The 20726-nt window shown below is 50.4% G+C and overlaps 1 protein-coding gene and 1 long non-coding RNA gene across 4 annotated transcripts in view; one reads left to right on the top strand and one right to left on the bottom strand.

Moving 5' to 3' along the window:
* ino80 (INO80 complex ATPase subunit) overlaps positions 1 to 20726 on the bottom strand; it is a 216394-nt gene that overhangs the window by 10599 nt on the left and 185069 nt on the right. For both annotated transcript variants that reach the window (XM_067991159.1, XM_067991158.1), the window contains exons 28-32: positions 13827 to 13921; positions 11085 to 11157; positions 9681 to 9839; positions 7328 to 7430; positions 4183 to 4271 (exon numbers count right to left, since the gene is read on the bottom strand). In XM_067991159.1, the coding sequence (XP_067847260.1) occupies positions 4183 to 4271; positions 7328 to 7430; positions 9681 to 9839; positions 11085 to 11157; positions 13827 to 13921 (519 nt within the window). The remainder of the gene's footprint in view (positions 1 to 4182; positions 4272 to 7327; positions 7431 to 9680; positions 9840 to 11084; positions 11158 to 13826; positions 13922 to 20726) is intronic.
* LOC137326244 (uncharacterized) overlaps positions 11104 to 20726 on the top strand; it is a 35789-nt gene continuing 26166 nt past the window's right edge. The window contains exons 1-3 of one of the 2 annotated variants that reach the window (XR_010964147.1): positions 11104 to 11481; positions 12080 to 12253; positions 13774 to 13891. This is a non-coding gene — a long non-coding RNA (uncharacterized lncRNA). Of the gene's footprint in view, positions 11482 to 11927; positions 12254 to 13773; positions 13892 to 20726 lie in introns of those variants that run through there. The other variant, XR_010964146.1, reaches the window with a different exon arrangement.

Below are 20726 nucleotides of genomic sequence, written 5' to 3' on the forward strand. Positions count from 1 at the left end.
CACGACATACAGCCAACGGTAATTATAGCAACGTGGTACCGGTGAGCTGATTAGACATTCATACATCCGTCAAACATCCAATCCCTCGGCAGCTGCAGCATGAAACCGAAGCCGGGTTCACCAATTCTGGTTTGGTGCTAGGCACAGCTGCAAGTATGATCCCATTCCACAATCTGCCCTCCCTAAATATCTGCTGGAATTGGAGTTCCTGGGCTGTTGAATGGTGGCTGGTGACTAGTCGATGTCCTGTGGCCTTGCACACTGGGAGTCTACAGGCGAAACAGGGTTAGAGGGTGGGGGATAATTTGGACCAGGGTGTCCAAATGAAAGTCAGTCACCATTTAGAAGTCATGCATTCTTTCTTATTTTTATATTTCCATTATAAATCCGTGTTCACATTCATAATGGGAACTGCCCGCGTAAACCTGCCTTGCTATAATGACACTCCCTGACAGCAGTAGTGACACTGCAGCGCCTCCACTGGTGGCAGAGTGTAATTACAGCAAGGCAAGTGTACACGGGCAGTTTCCATTACTAAATGCAGACACAAGAATTTATATGGAAAAGTCCACAAAAAAGGAAAATGCAGATGCTGCCAGTGAGCTTCCCCCAAACACCAGCTCTCCCAAGTGCTAGTTTACATATCTGGGGGAGGGAGAAGGGGAGCTTTACTCTGTATCTAACCCGTGCTGTACCTGCCCTGTAAGTCCTTGAAGCTGACACTGGATGCCTGAAATCCTGTAGTACTGATATCCCTTATCACCTTTATAAGTACAAGAATATGATTTTTATAACCAGTGGAAACTAACTCACTCTGGCTTAAACAGGACCTTTAAAGGGCAGCTGGAAAAACATCTTTTCTTCCATCCACTTATACTAACGTTTGAGAGAGCAAGCGTGTGCGAGCGAGCGCCGGGGGGGAGTGAGCGAGCAAGAGAGAGAGTGTGTGTGTGTGAGTGAGAGAGTGAGACAGTGAGATTGAGAATCTGAGAGATCGGGTGTGCGTGAGCGGGTGTGAGAAAGTGTGTGTATGTGAGTGTGTGCGTATGACAATGTATGAACATGTGCACGTGACCTTGTGCGTGTGTAACTGATCTATACCGTGTTTTCCTCCTTTAACAGTAAACCCATGAAGAATGAAGTTGTGCTGTGGCTGATGGAGTGAGCCTGCATGGATCTGACACTCAGCTTTATTAATGTTAGTAACCTGATCAGCAGCAGTGATGAATAAATCATCGGCAGGGGATTACAGACATCATCACTGCACTCACAGCTGCTTGGGCTACAGACTGTACTCAGCAACGACACCTGCTGTCCCAGAAAGGGATCCGTGCGCGCCATGGTAGGGGGGGGGGGGGGGGGGTCCGTGCGTGCCGCGGGGAGTGGGGGTCCGTGCGTGCCGCGGGGAGTGGGGGGGGAGGTCGTGCGTGCCGCGGGGAGTGGGAGGGGGGGGTCGTGCGTGCCGCGGGGAGTGGGGGTCCGTGCGTGCCGCGGGGAGTGGGGGTCCGTGCGTGCCGCGGGGAGTGGGGGTCCGTGCGTGCCGCGGGGAGTGGGGGTCCGTGCGTGCCGCGGGGAGTGGGGGTCCGTGCGTGCCGCGGGGAGTGGGGGTCCGTGCGTGCCGCGGGGAGTGGGGGTCCGTGCGTGCCGCGGGGAGTGGGGGTCCGTGCGTGCCGCGGGGAGTGGGGGTCCGTGCGTGCCGCGGGGAGTGGGGGTCCGTGCGTGCCGCGGGGAGTGGGGGTCCGTGCGTGCCGCGGGGAGTGGGGGTCCGTGCGTGCCGCGGGGAGTGGGGGTCCGTGCGTGCCGCGGGGAGTGGGGGTCCGTGCGTGCCGCGGGGAGTGGGGGTCCGTGCGTGCCGCGGGGAGTGGGGGTCCGTGCGTGCCGCGGGGAGTGGGGGTCCGTGCGTGCCGCGGGGAGTGGGGGTCCGTGCGTGCCGCGGGGAGTGGGGGTCCGTGCGTGCCGCGGGGAGTGGGGGTCCGTGCGTGCCGCGGGGAGTGGGGGTCCGTGCGTGCCGCGGGGAGTGGGGGTCCGTGCGTGCCGCGGGGAGTGGGGGTCCGTGCGTGCCGCGGGGAGTGGGGGTCCGTGCGTGCCGCGGGGAGTGGGGGTCCGTGCGTGCCGCGGGGAGTGGGGGTCCGTGCGTGCCGCGGGGAGTGGGGGGTCCGTGCGTGCCGCGGGGAGTGGGGGGTCCGTGCGTGCCGCGGGGAGTGGGGGGTCCGTGCGTGCCGCGGGGAGTCCGTGCGTGCCGCGGGGAGGGGAGGGGGTCCGTGCGTGCCACGGGGAGGGGAGGGGTCCGTGCGTGCCACGGGGAGGGGGGGGGTCCGTGCGTGCCACGGGGAGGGGGGGGGGGTCCGTGCGTGCCACGGGGAGGGGGGGGGGGTCCGTGCGTGCCACGGGGAGGGGGGGGGGTCCGTGCGTGCCACGGGGAGGGGGGGGGGGTCCGTGCGTGCCACGGGGGTCTCTGTGGTGGGTTTAGGGTAAAAGAGCAGCACCGTTTGCGCATCCCAGCTCTGATGAAAAGGTGTTGATGGGGCCCTCGCAGCACATCCCTCCCCCTGCATGTTCTCCAGTGTCCTGTGAAGTTACCAATATATTGGGGCATTCAATGCCCACCATGCTGATCACTGGCCACCGGTGGTTTGATCAGGCTGCAGTTGTAGCCCTATCGGTGCCGCTAGCTCTAGTGACAGGCAAAGTCGCAGCGTGGGAAACCCGCTTGGAGTGGGCCTGGGACTTGGACATAGTAGATTGTGGAAGCAAAGCCTCAGTCACTAAGCATCATCCTCCGGCACACAGATCCCCTAGATTTGATATTTCCCATAGAAGTTTTCCAAAATAACATGCTTATGATGTCACTGGAAGTAGCAATTGGAGGAAGATCTTTCTGCCTTATTTTAAAGATGTGACATGAAACAAGAAATAGTCCCTGGTCCTGCCTCAGGATGTCCCAAAGTGCTTCACAGTCAAAAGGATTATTTTTTAAAGTGCGATCACTTTGCGCACAGTAAGGATCCAGCAACATGTGAATAGCTGTTTGTGTGGTGTTGGTCAAGAGGAATGTTGGCTGGGGGATCTCCCCCTGGTCTTCCCATAGAGCCATAGGATCTTTATCATGCAGTTGAACAGGCAACGGGGCCTCATGCTAACGTCCCATCCGAATGACAGCACCTCATGATGCAGTACTCCCTCTACTGCACAGGGGTAAGAGAGAAAATGTTTAATCTGTGTCGCTGCCAGATATGATTGAAATAGTTTGTATCTCATGTTGACACAAAGTAAATATCTCCACTCTTCAGGCTGAAGGAACGAGTCAAGACACGCACACCACCTCTCACTTTCTCCTCTTGGCTACACCTGACTGCCATTTAAATGGGGATGTTGTTCAGATGAAGGACAAAGCCATGTGAGTGCCTGAAACTGCGGTAGGGTGAGGCGAGTGTATAGGCCACAGATAGAATGCTGCAACTGCAGTGAGAACAATCCAACCGTCCTTCCACACGCAGTGGCTCGTGAGGCACATTTTAGGCAATAGGAACCTTTAATCTGAAAATCTCCCCATCTGTGCTGAACCGGTGAACTGCCCAGCACAGGGTGCAGGAGGTCTAAACTTGACCAATGCAGCCGTGGGATGAAATGGAAAAATCGGCGAGGGCTCCTGCTCGGTAGCAGGAAGTGTGTACCGGGGGTGGGGGGGGGGGGGGGGGGGGGAAGAGAAGGGGGAAAAGGGGAGGAACGGGAAATAAAAACCTTTAAAAATTCACCAATTCCTCCTCCTTAAGTTGCCACTCACAAAGACTACTCTTTCACTCCATCAACTCCTCAGTAAAGGCCATGTGCACACAGGCTGACTGTGCGCTGATGTGTAATCCACCTCCCAGCACTGTATTTATCTGCTTCCAATCAATTTGGGGGGGTGGGGGAGGGGGGGGGGAGAAAGAGGAGGAGGATGCTCCATTTAGCGCTCAAATGGTGAACTGCAGAAGGGATCCCACTAGTTACAACATGTGTCAAAAGAACTCCAATATCTGCAGCCTTCTGCAGGAACTCTGTGGGGAAGGATACCCGTTGCCCTTCTCTCTAAGATGGCCAAGTGTTCTCTGAGTCTGTGGGGGGGATTTACTCCTGCTGTATCACTTCTCTCAGACTCCCCACTGCTGTGGATCTCATCAGCTGGGAAGGTTTTCTTACCTTCTCTGCATATTTTTCTCGTTTCCTTTTTCGATCTTTCACTTTATTTGATTCTTCTTGTATCCGTTTTTCTTCCTGTCGCAGGCGCACTTTCCGGAGGGAGATAAACAGAGAAAGAATCAATCAATCAATCAGATACCCACCAATCCTCAATCCCACTCACACAAGGTCACACACTTGGAATTATTCTTGTTGAACCGCAGGATCAGTAACACCTTTTCTTTCCCTTCCCCCTGAAGACACTTGGGTATTTCTCAACATTCTTCATGTGCGAGCAGAGATAGTGACTGTTTGCAGGCTATTCTCCTGCGGAGACGCCATATGCAAATGAGACCGGGTGACTGGATAATGATCAGGAGCAGGAACCTTGGCTGGATTTTCCCTCCCTAACCCATGGCACTGAGGCCAACTGTAGCACCCGTGCTGATAACTGAGCACAGAATGGGGATGGGACCCGTGATCTCCTGATCAGTATGGCTCAGTAGCAGAGTAATGATGCCTTTGGCCACTGAGTGATCAGGGGACCTCCAATAATTCACTGAAAATGTTCTGTCTCAGGAGCACCACCACTGATTTACGTTTCCCATGTGATCTCCAATACACTAGTATCAATCTCATGCTATTGAAATGGAATTTGTCTTGGTCGATCACTTATAGAACAATACTTGAGCACAGATGGGGCTGGTGCGGGCCGGGGCCCCGCGGCCGGGGACGGTGCGGGCTGGAGCCCCGCGGCCAGGGCCGGTGCGGGCCGGAGCCCCGCGGCCGGGGCCGGAGCCCCGCGGCCGGGGCCGGTGCGGGCCGGAGCCCCGCAGCTGGCAATAACATCAGTTAGAATTTTGAACCTGGGGCCAGCTGTTAGTATTTCACATCTGATGCTGCTGCCAGTTACAACTCAACATCTGGGGCCAGTGCCTTTGAGCATTCTACATCTGGAGCCAGTGCCAGTTTGAATTGGACATGTGGGGCCAGACCCAATAAGAATCATAAGGAATGGGGCCAGAGCCAATTAGCATTCCACATCTGGGGCCAGAGCCAATTAGCATTCCACATCTGGGGCCAGAGCCAATTAGAATCCCACAGCTGGGGCCAGAGCCAATTAGAATCCCACAGCTGGGGCCAGAGCCAATTAGAATCCCACAGCTGGGGCCAGAGCCAATTAGAATCCCACAGCTGGGGCCACAGCCAATTAGAATCCCACAGCTGGGGCCAGAGCCAATTAGAATCCCACAGCTGGGGCCACAGCCAATTAGAATCCCACAGCTGGGGCCACAGCCAATTAGAAACTCGTATCTGGGACCAGTGTCATTCAGCATTCCACATCTGGGGCCAGTGTCAGATAGAATCCCACACCTGGGACCAGTGCAAGTTGGAATTGGACACTTGTGGGAAGAAATGCTCAAAAAATATAAACTTCACAAAACATTTAGCTTTATCTAACAGAAGGAAAACACTTGATAATTAGCACATCAACTGGGTAGAAAAGGTATTTCACTTTTTAAACCTTTTCCCAAACCACACATAACATTTGTGTCTTTGTTACTTGATAATGAATTCAAGCAGTAACTGACTGTTCCCCTCCCCACATAGGCCAGAGGATGAACTGAAGCAGTCCCTTTATCTCTAACCTTATGGACCCAGCGGTTTCTCGGTGGAATTCCTTTATTATCCAATGTTACACCTCATTCAATGTCACCGCTGATGCTCTGACCGTCTTGGCCAACTGACCAGGAGTGCGTTTGATCAGTGAGAGATGCCAGCTGTTCACAGGCATAGCGTCTTGCCTTGCACACTGATTGGGGAAATCATGTCGCCTTCACAATTAGAGAGGGAAGTGATAGCAAACAGAACAGCAACAGCAAAAGAAAAGAAAAACTCATGAAAGGAAAACATCTGGCTCTACAGATGGAAAGGTCTCATGTTCGATTTCTGGTCAGTGCGAGTTAGCTATCTCAGCTGAGGAGGCAATAGGGACGCTGCAACTGGCTCAAGCCCCTGGTGTCAGGTTGGGGAAAATCCATCAGCACTTTGTCTTTCAGATTACCATCCACTAATTTGTGCTGAGAGAGTGTGAGCATGTGCGAGAGAGATAAAGAGAGAGAGAAAAAAAAAGGTGTGTGAGAGAGAGAATGTGAGAGTGTGAGAAAGTGTAAGTGTGCAAACGTGCGAGAAAATGTGAGTGAGAATATGTGCGAGAGTGTATGTGTGCGCGCAAGACTGAGTGCGAGCGTGAGTGAGCGTGATGTGAGTGAGAGAGAATGTGTGAAGTGTGAGAGTGAGAATGAGAGCATGAGTGTGTGTGAGAATGTATGAAGAGCGTGCATGAGAGTGTATGTGTGTGTGCGAGAGAGTTTGTGTGCGAGTTATAGAGTGCGAGAGAATGTGTGGGCGTGAGAATGTGTGTGAAGAGTGTGCGTGAGTGTGTAGGTGTGCATGCGAATGTGTGTGCGAGGCTGTTTGTGAGAGCGTGTGAGAGAGAATATGTGCAAGAGCATGTGCAAGAGCGTGAGAGTGTGTGAGAATATAAGTGAAGTGTGTGCGAGAGAGTGAGAGAGTTTGTGTGCGGCAAATGTGTGTGCGAGAGTGTCAGAGTGAGTGAGTGAGAATGTGTGAGTGAGTGTGTGTTTGTGAGTGAGAACATGTATGGAGAGTGTGTGCGAGAGAGTGTATGTGTGAGAGGGTATGCGAGAGTGTGCAAGAATGTGCGCGTGCAAATGTGCGTGCGAGAGTGTAAGTGAGTGTGAGAGAACGTGTGTGAGTGAGAATTAGTGTATGCGAGAGGGTGTATGTGTGAGAGTGTGTGCGAGAGCGACTGAGAACCGGAATGCGTTCAGCTATGATGGCCCCACAGTCAAACAGTCCATCAGCATTCACTGCCAAGGCTCAAACTTGAAGAACAGCTACTTGGATAAGGTGCCACAGGATGCCTAGTGTCCATGGAACTTCATGCCAGGAAGCACCAGTGCCTTCAGGAGAGGAGGCATGAACAAACTGGGAGAAAAGAATAGGAACTGGAGTAAGCCATTTAGCCCCTCGAGCCTGTTCCGCCATTCAATGAGATCATGTTTGATCTGTGACCGAACTCCATTTACCCGCTGTAGCCTCATATCTAGAGATGTATTTGAGCCAGAGCCATAGTCCTTACATTTCTTCTCCAGCTCCTCGTCATCCAGCAGCAGACTGACCACCTCCTTTGGTTTGAGTGTGTCAGGCTTGAAATTTCCTCCAGAAATGACCATCCGCTGAATCTGTTTAAAAAAAAAATGACCACATACAGCCTGAGTCTTGAAGGGCAGTGCGATCCTTGCTGGATCTCAAATTGTCACATTTATCAGGACCGGCCACTGACACAAAGCGCTTTGGATCTCAGAGGCCTTGCAGCTTGATTTGGATCCAGTGTCTGGAATGTTTACTTACTGGGAGCAAAAAGCCCCAGTTTTGAGGTTAAGCCCAACCGTAAGTTGGGCACGAATGAGGAAGGTCATTTGGCCCATCCTAACTCAACCACACAGAAAAAGCCCAACAGTCTCCCCATCACACCATCCAAATGGCTCCTATGATGGCAGGGTTTGTGCCTTTACTACCCTACTCTACAGTTCACTCCAAGTGTTGGCCAGTCTGTGTGAAGAACTTGCTGACATCAGTCCTGAATTTGTATTTTACTGGTTCCAACCTGTGCTCTCCTTGGGGTTGTGTCGTGGTTTAACTTGAAATACCTGTTCTATACGGTTAACTATCTTATGTATCTCTGGGGGTGCCCCTTTAAGACTAGAACTTGGTGCTGATTGTAATGTACTCGGACTCAATTAGTGATACTGTGGAGTGGGGGGGAATCTCCCCTACAGGAATATCCCTAGTAACTGGTATTGGATCCATTCATAAAGGAGGGTGAAAGAATACTGGGCGGTTCAGTGGAGCAGGCGTGTCCTTTCACCTCTGCAATCCGAGTTCTAATCTAGCCCAGAAAGCCTCATGTCTCCTGGCTATAAGGATCCTACATGAAATGAGTTACAACAGACCCAACCAAGTCCCTGGGGAATCCTGGATTGTCAGTTTCACTCAGAGGTTACAGGAGGGCTGGTGTGGGAATTGGAGCAGAGTAGAGGGAGTGTTACTGACACTGGGTGCCAGTAAAATAAAGGGACTCTGAATGGTCAAAAACCAGATACTATAAAATTACAATACAGCTTGTCTCTATCCCACAACTGAATTTCATCTGAAAGATAGAATTTAAAAATCCAATGGATTCAGGAAGTGGTGTGTATATGAGAGGGTGCAATGAATCCTGTGGGAAGGGAAGGGAAGGAAAGCAAGAATTGTGCGATTTCAGATAGTTGTTTCTCCTATGCATCATTTACAAGCTGAGAGGGAACAGATAACACTGGGACAATGGGCACTTTAATCATTACTGAAATGGCGCACCATGTGAAACTGCTGCCTCCCACAGCCCAACCTCAGTGTAAATCTTTCACAAGCTGCCCACAGGAGCATTACACCTCTACCTCTGCAGAGAATGGAGACATCTTAATCATTCAGTCGCAGATTACTGGCTCGGTTTCCTGTTGCCAGGATTCACTATACGTGCGGTAGTATCACTTCGCTCCCCCTGTGCCGGAGACTGGGAATTAAAGCTACAGCCCTCCGTTTGTGAAATACAAACCAGTCCTGTAAGAAGCTGTGGAAAACAAGACATGATGCACTTTCACAAGCTAAAGGAATACAGCACTCGCTCTCCAGTTACTTTGTGTGTTTTGCAGCTATTCCCCACTTCTTCGGTCAGGGCACTCGGTGCTCATTCATTTCAGCTAAATCAGACGTATTTTACCTCATTAAGGCTTATGATGTGGTGCTCCAGTGGCTCACTGGGTGAATGCGCTGGGGCACTGCAAATGGTCTGAGAACCCCTGGGTTGGCCAGGGAGAAACACAACATGACTCCAGCAATCTATATTTAAACTGTAATCAAAAGGCAGGTGAAAGGGAAGTACCTCTTGTTCAATGCTTCTGTTAAAACACACCACCAGATACATTCTCCTCTCTGTTTTAACGAGAATTTAAAATTTCCCACCCCAATGGAGACCTGCCATTTATTGGCTCTCTCGTGACTTTATTGATGGGGTGAAGCCAGAGCAGCTCCATTCAATTTAACGGGGGTCCCACTGCCCTGGGACCCAGCCCCACTGCTCTGTTGCTGGTTATAGGTGGTCCACGGTCTCTGCTCAATGACTCTATAAGCAGGGCTGAGATCAGCAACTCCCCTTGTGGAATATTGTTCTGTAATGTTATTATATATCTCAATCAACCTCACCTTGCTTCAGCTGTACTGAAGATCACATTGTGGCTCAGTGTAATTACATATTTAGAATAAAATTCTCTTGCCCCAGAAGCGCTCTCTGGACCATGTGCCATTCTACGGGAGAGATCTGTACCCAGATCTTGAACAGCACTGAACTCGAGCTGGATACTAAGTGTGCCCTGTGCATGCCCGTGTTACTGTACCTCACTCTTCTCCTTGGCACGCTGAAGGATTCGCTCCTCGATCGTTCCCTTGCAGATGAGCCGATACACGGTTACTTGCTTAGTCTGTCCCAGTCTGTGAGCTCGATCCATAGCCTGCTGATCCACAGTTGGGTTCCAGTCATTGTCGTAAAATATAACCTGCAACAAAGCGATCTTTAAGAGAACTATCACTCAAACACATTCACCCGCCTTCTGTTGTGTTCACAGCCCAGTGCCCTTGACAGGGCATTTGGTTCATTGCCATTCCTGCAGCAGTGACTGGGCTATACCAGTGTTACTCAGGAATTTCCTGGCTACATATCTTACGCAAGGACTACCCTCAGGAATACCAAACCACAAGGTCCAAGGATGTGATTCCCCCTCACAGTGATGGGACGGGGGGGTCTGTGTCTGTGATTCCCCCTCACAGTGATGGGACGGGGGGGTCTGTGTCTGTGATTCCCCCTCACAGTGATGGGACGGAGCGTCTGTGTCTGTGATTCCCCCTCACAGTGATGGGACGGGGGGGTCTGTGTCTGTGATTCCCCCTCACAGTGATGGGACGGGGGGTCTGTGTCTGTGATTTCCCCCTCACAGTGATGGGACGGAGGGTCTGTGTCTGTGATTCCCCCTCACAGTGATGGGACGGAGGGTCTGTGTCTGTGATTCCCCCTCACAGTGATGGGACGGGGGGTCTGTGTCTGTGATTCCCCCTCACAGTGATGGGACGGAGGGTCTGTGTCTATGATTCCCCCTCACAGTGACGACAGAGGTCTGTGTCTGTGATTCCCCCCCAGTGATGGGACAGGGGGTCTGTGTCTGTGATTCCCTCACAGTGATGGGATGGGGCTCTGAAACTGAGATCTCAGGGCAGGTACGTCTTTGGTTAGATACAGAGTAAAGTTCCCGCTACACTGTCTCATCAAACACTCCTAAGGCAGGTATAGCATGGCTTCGATGCAGATTAAAACTCCCTCTGAACTGCCCGAACAATGTTCCTGAGCCCCAACCTCAGAAGAAAGCCCTGCATAATAATTTTCTGTTTCCCACCTCAGCAGCCTCTAGCCTCACTGAGTGAGAACATCAATTTAGTGATGATTTAGGAACAATTATGTATTGTGGGAACTGTGTTGAGGCTGACCCAACATTAATGGAACATTCCAGAATATAGTTTGTATTGGTGAGAAATGGAGTTGGAAGGGAGGGTGTGGAATTGCAGGATAGCCATCCAGGTACCCCAACATAAGAGGCAGTACCGGTTATTGAATGAATATTTCTATTTAATGCTTGAGGCAAGTACTCTGAAATCAGGTGTGTTACAGTCTGAAACCGTATCCCTGCACATTTCAACATTTACTCTTTTTACACCAGGGAAAGAGAACTAAAAATACTCCACTCTCTCACCGTATCAGCAGCTGTCAAGTTGATGCCAAGGCCACCAGCTCTGGTGCTGAGAAGGAAGACAAAGATATCTGTTCTGCAGGAAGAAAAATAAGCTGTAGGTGAAATACTGAAAGGATGACCCTTTATACAACTGTCCCAAGAGGCTGGGGTCTGCTGAGGGTCGTCTGCTGGATGTGAGGCGTTAGATCCGGGATTCAAATTGCCCTTTCACATTTTCTGGAGTCCAGAAGTTGGAGCAATAACGATGTCCTATCCTTAATTGACTTCATTATGCGCTGTAAATATAATCGGTGCTGTCACTAGTGTGTCAGTGAAGTGTAACTCTGTGTATGAGACCTTCATACTGTGCCGACTTCAACTGTGAGAAACTCCCAGCAGCACAACTCTAGATTCTGTGGTAAGAATGTGGAATTCGCTACCACATTGCGTGGTTGAGGTGAATTGCATGGACGCATTTAAGGGGAAGTTAGATAAGTACATGAGGGAGAAAGGAATAGAAGGATATCTTGATAGGGTGAAATGAAATAAGGTGGGAGGAGGCTCGTGTGGAGCATAAACACTGGCGTAGACCAGTTGGTATTAAAACATAAAATTAGCCCAGTGACAGCACTCGTGATAGTTCCTCATGCACTTTTAATAGCATGTAGCAGTATATCAAAGTTACTGAGCCAATCGTTACCAGACTGACGGGCTGTCCACTTCAGACCGCTTGTGTGTTTAGTTGGAATGCTGAACATCCACTGGACCCTTGAACAGATGGCGACATCAAACACTGATAAGACCCAGGACTACGCATGGAAAGTGTTTAGCTCACGACTTGACTATCACCACCCAACTGTGACTGTCACTCAGCCTGCACAGTCCCATTACTCACTGAATACTCTCCATACTCAGTGGTACGACAATGTATATTCTCCCGTTCCGCAATGCCCTACATATTACGGCTATGTTCAGAGTCCCAACCACTGAAATCTCAACTGTCACTTATATTTAAGCCCGTGCTCCTGTACACCGGAACTCTGTCATTTTCCTCTCTGAAGGAATGTACATATGCTGGAGTCGGCCTGGTGACAGCTTAATCCACAGGACAGTGACCGAAGGAGGGCTCTACAATATCAGAAAGCAGAGATAAGATAAACCCAGAACATCACTTCAAAGTCTGCACAAAGGTAAGGTCAGAGGAAGTTAATGGAAAGTGAACTTAAAGGAATATATTAGGAAAAGCTTCTTTATTCAGTGTGACCATCTCGGAATGACACTGGTACTTTGCTCATTGTTAAATTGAACCTTCCTCTCCTCCTTGTGACCATTTCCCTAAGAGCAGGCCCTGATTACACAATTTCCAGTGTTAATGGACTACAAGAGAGCAGCTGTCAGTACAGCCAACTCCAGCACTGAGCAAAGGCACAGCCGAGGAAAATGCGCTGATCCACTCTAAGCCTGGGCAAAACATGCTGCTGGATTTCTCTCAGACAGCTGAAACAACATAACACTACTGGGAAAATAAACTAAAGCGCAGCATTCAGCTCAGGTCCTTGCGCTGGAGCAGATTAGCCGTCAATAATGACCACCATTGGGGGTTCAAGGAATCTAGTGGAGCTCTCAACATATAATGTTTACACTAAGGCCACCTCTCTCCTTCAACACACTGCCGCTCACCATGACGCACACTGCCAGCGTCCCCCTGAGACTTCCCATCATTGTGGCTCCTCTCATTCATTATTCATTCCTGTGCATTCTTCCCCCAGGGTGGTGTGAGGGGTGGGGGGCTGTTCTCCTGAGGATTTTGGTGCAGAGCTGAAGTTTCTATGCCATATGCATGCTTCAGAATATCAGGAGGGTGGGGGAGGGACTCATGCCCAGGGTCACTGGAAAATTGTGGCAGGTGTGGAAAAAATGGCAGAGATTTTCTCTCATTTCTTGCAGAGAAATTGCAGAAATGTATAGGTACTCGGTTACTAAGTTTATTATTTTCCACTCTCCTCCCTCCAGTTCATGCTGGCACTCTTTTCCCTCCCTCAGTTCATTTAGCCAGCTTTCCCTGAATTGACCCCACTGCTCCTTTATGGGGGGAGGGGAGGGGGGGGGGGGAAGGAGAGCAGGGAATGGTGGTGAGGGGCAAGTTAGGGAACAGAGCTAAAAGATTTTACCTCGGCCACACTCCAAGATAATAACAAGCCCCTGATCTTCCAGCAATCTTGTTCATGCCCAGGGCTCCAAACTGACAGAACAGTCCACGATGCTATGGAGCTGGATTTGGAATAGATCCATGATAAAGCCCGGTGATAAATGGAGTGCTGGCTGCACCTGGTTGAAGAGGATTGGATTGAGGTGGGTTTGTATGGCAGGCTGGCCAGTGAGAGTTGGTCTGATTGAGGCGGGTATTGGAGTCGGTGAACAACAGCTACAGGAATTGTGCCGATTAATCTCAAACAAACCTCAACCTGTATATAAGCCCCTGGATTACAGCCCAGAGCAAAATTCAACAACAAACACCAACCTGACTCTTTCCTGGTATGAGCAATAATGAGGTGTGATGTCGAAGATGGGTAAAAATTGAGGGCATATCCTGGGACAGGGCCCCGTACAGAACACCAAGGGAAAATCATGGATAGGTCAATATCCCTCTGTGTAAAGGTTAAACAAATAAGGAAGGATTGAAAGTCACTGCCATATTTTTGCAAAACAGGTGCAGGCCTCTCTTGCTGATGGACTGTGTGTTGCAGTATGGCAATCGCATACCTGCTCTGGAAGTCTGCCACCATGTCCCGTCTTTCTGAGATTTTTGAGGAGCCATCCAACCTCATGTAAGTGTGCTGTCTGAAAACCATGTATTCCTGGAACAGCAATAGGAATGGGAATCAGTAAAGAGAAAACAGAATTCACAACTATTGACAGTCACAGGGTACACTGGTACTGGGAGGCCTCTGCTGGAGAGTACAGGAGAGACAGACTAATACTGTACATAAACTGGGGGTGGGGCAGGGAGAGTCACAGCTGTATATTAACCTAAGTGGGGGGCAAAGGGGAGTCACAGCTGTATATTAACGTAAGTGGGGGGGAAGGGGAGTCACAGCTGTATATTAACGTAAGTGGGGGGCAAAAGGGAGTCACAGCTGTATATTAACGTAAGTGGGGGGGAAGGGGAGATACAACTGTACATTAACCTGGGGAAGCAAAGGGGAGTCACAGCTGTATATTAGCCTAGGGAAGCAGAGGAGAGTCACAGTTGTACATTAACCTGGGGAAGTAGAGGAGAATCGCAGCTGTACATTAACCTGATGTGGAGATGCCGGTGATGGACTGGGGTTGACAATTGTAAACAATTTTACAACACCAAGTTATAGTCCAGCAATTTTATTTTAAATTCACAAGCTTTCGGAGGCTTCCCCCTTCCTTCACATCGTTCACCTGAGGAAGGGGGAAGCCTCCGAAAGCTTGTGAATTTAAAATAAAATTGCTGGACTATAACTTGGTGTTGTAAAATTGTTTACAATTGTACATTAACCTGGGGAAGTAGAGGAGAATCGCAGCTGTACATTAACCTGGGGAAGTAGAGGAGAATCGCAGCTGTACATTAACCTGGTTAAGCCCCCGAAAGCTTGTGGGATTAAAAATAAAATCGTTGGACTATAACTTGGTGTTGTAAAATTGTTTACAATTGTTAACCCCAGTCCATCACCGGCATCTCCACATCATCGTACATTAACCTGGGGAAGTAGAGGAGAATCGCAGCTGTATGTTAACCTGGGGAAGTAGAGGAGAATCGCAGCTGTCTGTTAACCTGGGGAAGTAGAGGAGAATCGCAGCTGTATGTTAACCTGGGGAAGTAGAGGAGAATCGCAGCTGTCTGTTAACCTGGGGAAGTAGAGGAGAATCGCAGCTGTCTGTTAACCTGGGGAAGTAGAGGAGAATCGCAGCTGTCTGTTAACCTGGGGAAGTAGAGGAGAATCGCAGCTGTCTGTTAACCTGGGGAAGCGGAGGAGAATCACAGCTGTCTGTTAACCTGGGGAAGCGGAGGAGAATCGCAGCTGTCTGTTAACCTGGGGAAGCGGAGGAGAATCGCAGCTGTCTGTTAACCTGGGGAAGTAGAAGAGAATCGCAGCTGTACATTAACCTGGGGAAGCGGAGGGGCGTTGCAGCTGTAAATTAACCTAAGTCAGGGGTAAAGGATGGGGGGGGGGGGGTCACAACTGTACATTAACATAAGCAGGGGGCAAAGGGGAGATACAACTGTACATTAACCTGGGGAAGCAAAGGGGAGTCACAGCTGGTGATTAACCTGGGGAAGCAAAGGGGAGTCACAGCTGTATATTAGCCTAACCTAACAGAATGGAACCTGTAACAGAATGATCTAACTGAGAGTGTGGCATTTGCAAAAGTAATAACAATCAAGAGCCTTTGAAGAATGGATTGTGCACACACACACTGCTAACCTCAATGTTGAAGAATGCAAGCACCCTTGGTTGAACTTGGTCGTGCCTATTTAAGTCATGCCTAACAAACCTGCTAAAAACCTGCAGCCAAAATAGCTTACAACAGCTGGACTGTACAGAACCATTGTGCAAATGCTGTAGAATTAACCCTTATGCACATGGGCAGGTTTACTTGCTCGGAGAATTGGGCTCCGGGTGCTGCTGCTGACTACAATAACCCGGCACAGTCCTTTCCACACGACCACTTGTATAATCTTAACATAATCTTCGAAATCCTGGCTTTCAACTGGCTGCAACAAACAGCCTCTCTAGGCAATTTGCAGGCAATAGAATTACAGAATTTTTAGCCTTGTGCTCAGCTCCAGAATGCAGTGGGGGAAGGTCGGGAAGGAGGGGAGGGGAGGTGAAGCAATAACATGATAAATAAAAGGTAGTATGGCCAACTTTGTTGCAGAGAATGGTTGGAAAGTATAGTGGATGGTGGCTTTGAGAGAAAACAGGCAAAATTAAAAAGTTTGAATTAAAATAGGACATAGAATGGGAAATGAGAGAATAGAGGGAAATTGGATTGATGAAGTGAGAAGGCAGGTGTGAATGAAATATTGTATTATGTTGGAAAAGTTTTATGGGTACTGAAGCAGCTTGATAGTGCAGCAGTTGTTAATGTTAAGTTAGTCCTTTTTTTGCACTGCACCGCAGGAGCTGAAATCAGCCAACCCAGGGAGATGGTCAATTCACTGGAGCTGTTGGCAGTCTAAGGGTTAACTGCTCTTTGGCTACCCGCAATAACTCAGCCAGGCAGTGTTAAACGGTGCTTAAAACAGGCAGAACAATCCCGTGACAGGGTCCACTCCCAAACCCGTTTGTTTTCTTAGTCAGGTCTGAACGTCCTGTGCTGCTTGTGAAATGTATAATGCTTTCATCTCAGAAGTGACATCATTCCTGAACTGCTAGGAGTCACTGTAACACCAAAGGGTCAAGTATTTTCTGAGGGGCGGGGAATGAAGAGAATCTCCTCAACCCCCTCCTCCTTTTTGTTATTTGAATGAACTCAGTTGAATTTCCACCCACCCCCGGTTTCTGTTTGAAATATTGTGCATCACCAATGCAACTGTGTTTCTCCATCATAACAGTCAACATCGAGTCATTGACAGGAAATCCCTTTCACAGATGCTATAAGTCATTACGATTGTGTAACTGGAAATCTGCAAGTGCATTTGGTGCTGAAAAAAAAGCACAATGGTATCCGAGACAAAATGGACGGACAGTGCACAAGAACCTCGGGCCAGTTTCCATTCCTATTTACTGTGACAAAGACGGAATGCCCCACAACCCAGTGGTGTGCTGAGTCGTGCAGACTGGGGATTGAGCCCCAGTCTGTGCTGTCAGCTGATCTCAGCTATAGTGGCACTGGGGCAATAAAGCTGGGGCGGGGGGGGGGTGGGGGGGTGCGGGTGGTGAATCCGCCCCTAATCACAATCCGGGGACTCTCGCTGCAAAGTGCGGGTGTGTGGTCATCAGGTGACCAGCTGTGACGTTCACCCCATGGCATGTGAACGCTCACACATGATGAAGGACCACAGGGCTGCTGGTGCCTATGGAACTGTATGCCAGAACAGGTAAGCACCTTCCCAAGAGAAGGGGAGGACATGGGGAAGATACCATTAATTGCGGGATTCTTCACACAAAATTATTTATTGTTTGCCGAAAAGGGGATGTGGATCCCATAATCTGCACCACGCACCTTTCCTCATTTTCCTGCAATGCAGGCAAATAAGTCCTTTGACAGTGCTGGTGCAGAGTGAATCTTATCCATGCCCCCCCCCACCCCCGACCCACCTTTGCCCTGTGGAGAAACAGCAAGGGCTCTCAGGAATAAGGCTGGGGTGGATACAGGTCCGTTTACACTGAATACACTCAGAACACGTTCTATATTTTTTACATGAAGAATAAAGGTTTGTTCTTCTTGCAAAGTTGACATTTCCACATTTTTTATCCGGTCATATCCAGTCACCGTCGCAGATGGGAAAGCGTCTCGCCAACATCTGATCTGCTCCCATTGAAGAGGCTGGAAATCGGGGAGTTACAGGGAGAAACAAAAATAAACTTTTTTCAGGCATTGTACCGGCCATCGCTTATAATGGGCGTTTGCACGAACACACCTGCTATAAGCTGTGGGGACTGTGCACTATTGTGTTCACCATGGAGCTGTAGAGTAGGGCTTTCACGAGTAACCTCCTCCAGCCCTACAACCTTCCAAGATTTCCGCGTTCCTCCAATTCCCTCCCTAAATCTCTCCACCTCTCTTTCCTCCTTTAAGACAAGTGCCAGACAATGACCATCTCCAACAAGAAAGAGTCTAACCACCTCCCCTTGACATTCAACGGCATTACCATCGCCGAATCCTCCACCATCAACATCCTGGGAGTCACCATTGACCAGAAACTTAATTGGACCAGCCATATAAATATTGTGGCTACAAAAGCAGATCAGAGACTGGGTATTCTGCTGCGATTGACTCACCTCCTGACTCCCCAAAGCCTTTCCATCATCTAAAGGCACAAGTCAGGAGTGTGCTGGAATACTCTCCACTTGCCTGGATGAGTGCAGCTCCAACAACACTCAAGAAACTCGACACCATCCAGGACAAAGCAGCCCGCTTGATTGGCACCCCATCCACCACCCTAAACATTCACTCCCTTCACAACCGGCGCACTGTGGCTGCAGTGTGTACCATCCACAGGATGCACTGCAGCAACTCGCCAAGGCTTCTTCGACAGCATCTCCCAAACCCGCGACCTCTACCACCTAGAAGGACAAGGGCAGCAGGCGCATGGGAACGTGGAGCTGTAGGGTATGGCTTTCACTAGTAACCTCCTCCAGCCCTACTCCTGCACGTTCCCCTCCAAGTCACACACCATCCTGACTTGGAAATATATCACCGTTCCTTCATTGTCGCTGGGTCAAAATCCTGGAACTCCCTTCCTAACAGCACTGTGGGAGAACCTTCACCGCACGGACTGCAGCGGTTCAAGTTGGCGACTCACCACCACCTTCTCAAGGGCAATTAGGGATGGGCAATAAATGCTGGCCTTGCCAGCGACGCCCACTTCCCATGAATGAATTAAAAAAGACGCTGCTTAATATCCATTTCTTTAATCACCTGTCCAAATATCTCTATGTGGCTCGGTGTCAAATTTTGTCGGATTACACTCCTGTGAAGCACTTTGGGATGTTTTACTATGTTAAGGGTGCTATATAAATGCAAGTCATCGTAGCATACCACTGTGCTCACAATGGGAATCTCAGTCGTACAGTACTGTGCTCACCATGGGGGTTTCACTAGTACATGATCATGCTCACCATGGGCTTCAATAGTGGAACTCCTGCCCTACAGCTCCCATGTTGAGCTCATTAGAGTAATCATCTGTAATCTGTTTTTTTTTATTAATCCCCCTGCAATCCTGATGCACTCCCACACAGTTCTAGTTTGGTGTCAACCGATCAGGAAATATCGCTGGTCCTATCTGCATTTGGTAAAACAGATTGCCCTATAAGCCTGCACGATACACCCCGGTGGCCTGGTTATTCCGTTTGCCGTTAGTTCACCGAGGTGGCTAACTTCCTTCCCTTGTACATTGTACCTCTGCCCGAGTGATAATGGGTGCATGGTTTAGCAATGATTTGATGCTTCTCTCAGCACGCATTGCACCCACAGCAGTTGGCAGTCACATTATAAATACATGGGCTCGATCCTGTTCATACAACCTCTTGGTGGGGGGGTGGACTGGCCGGAAGATTGATGCTGATTCCTGAGCACATTGGGCACGTTGCCATGGCGCTGATCAAGCCGAGTGGACTCCTGGCCAATAGCTGCAGCTGGAGCCTGTTTACTGAGTGATCCTGCCCAGGCCTGTGCTCCACTGCCTCCCCCCCTCCCCCCCTCCCCCTTGCTGAAGTGCTCTTGCTAAGCTAAAGCCACTCCACCTCTTTTGTTTGCGAGCACACACCTGCCTAATGGGAGCTGGCTGCACACCAGCTGATGCTTCCCTTTAATTGCTGATTTTCCAGATTGTTGCTATGTTTTGACACAAGCTGACATTGCACTTCCAGCAGCAACTTGAACCAGATCCTCTGCTCACTTGCTCGCCCAACACAGCATCAACCTGAATAATTCATAGTCAGTTTAAAGAGACAGGATCCCTTTTGGTTGACTCGAACCAGTCTGAAAGTTTAAACAATCAGGTGTTGGAGGACTGCAGCAGCTCCACTTTAAAATCAGCTGCCAGGCTCGTGTTCATGGAGTATTTCAAGGCTCCGAATATAACCTGCCATCTTCTGTCCACCATTCTATCTAGGAATGGAAGAGAACACAGCCTTCCTATCTCAGCTCGCTTCCATCACAAGCAAAATGATTGGATCCAATTCCCAAATTCAAAAAGATTACAATTCACTTGTCCATCCCGTGTCCGATTTCCTCCATTCTTCACGTGCGAACCTTGACAGTGAATGTCAACAGGATCCAGGGCGAATGCACCAGGAAGTGTCCAAGCACAGAATGGACTCAGTTGTAGAGGTGAAGACCCTCATTACACACTAACAGTTCCAGGCAGCCCATCTATCTGCTGTATTCCCTGGGAGCATTTCTAATTTCACGAATCCCTAAGTTTGAGAACCAGTCAGTTGCTGTAGCAAGCCCACCAATGCTCCCCGCGTCCTCCCCGCAGGCCCGCCGATGCTCCCCGCGCCCTCCCCGCAGGCCCGCCGATGCTCCCCGCGCGCCCGCCGATGCTCCCCGCGCGCCCGCCGATGCTCCCTGCGCGCCCGCCGATGCTCCCCGCGCGCCCGCCGATGCTCCCCGCGCGCCCGCCGATGCTCCCCGCGCGCCCGCCGATGCTCCCCGCGCGCCCGCCGATGCTCCCCGCGCGCCCGCCGATGCTCCCCGCACCCTCCCCCGCAGGCCCGCCAATGCTCCCCGCAGGCCCGCCAATGCTCCCCGCAGGCCCGCCAATGCTCCCCGCAGGCCCGCCAATGCTCCCCGCACCCTCCCCACAGGCCCGTCAATGCTCCCCGCACCCTCCCCACAGGCCCATCAATGATCACCGCACCCTCCCCACAGGCCCATCAATGATCCCTGCATCCTCCCCACAGATCCACTGGTTAAGCATTTAAGTATGGAGAGCAGCAATGTGCCAGTGACAGGTTT

Source organism: Heptranchias perlo, chromosome 10 (assembly GCF_035084215.1).
Source record: "Heptranchias perlo isolate sHepPer1 chromosome 10, sHepPer1.hap1, whole genome shotgun sequence".
Taxonomy (NCBI): domain Eukaryota; kingdom Metazoa; phylum Chordata; class Chondrichthyes; order Hexanchiformes; family Hexanchidae; genus Heptranchias; species Heptranchias perlo.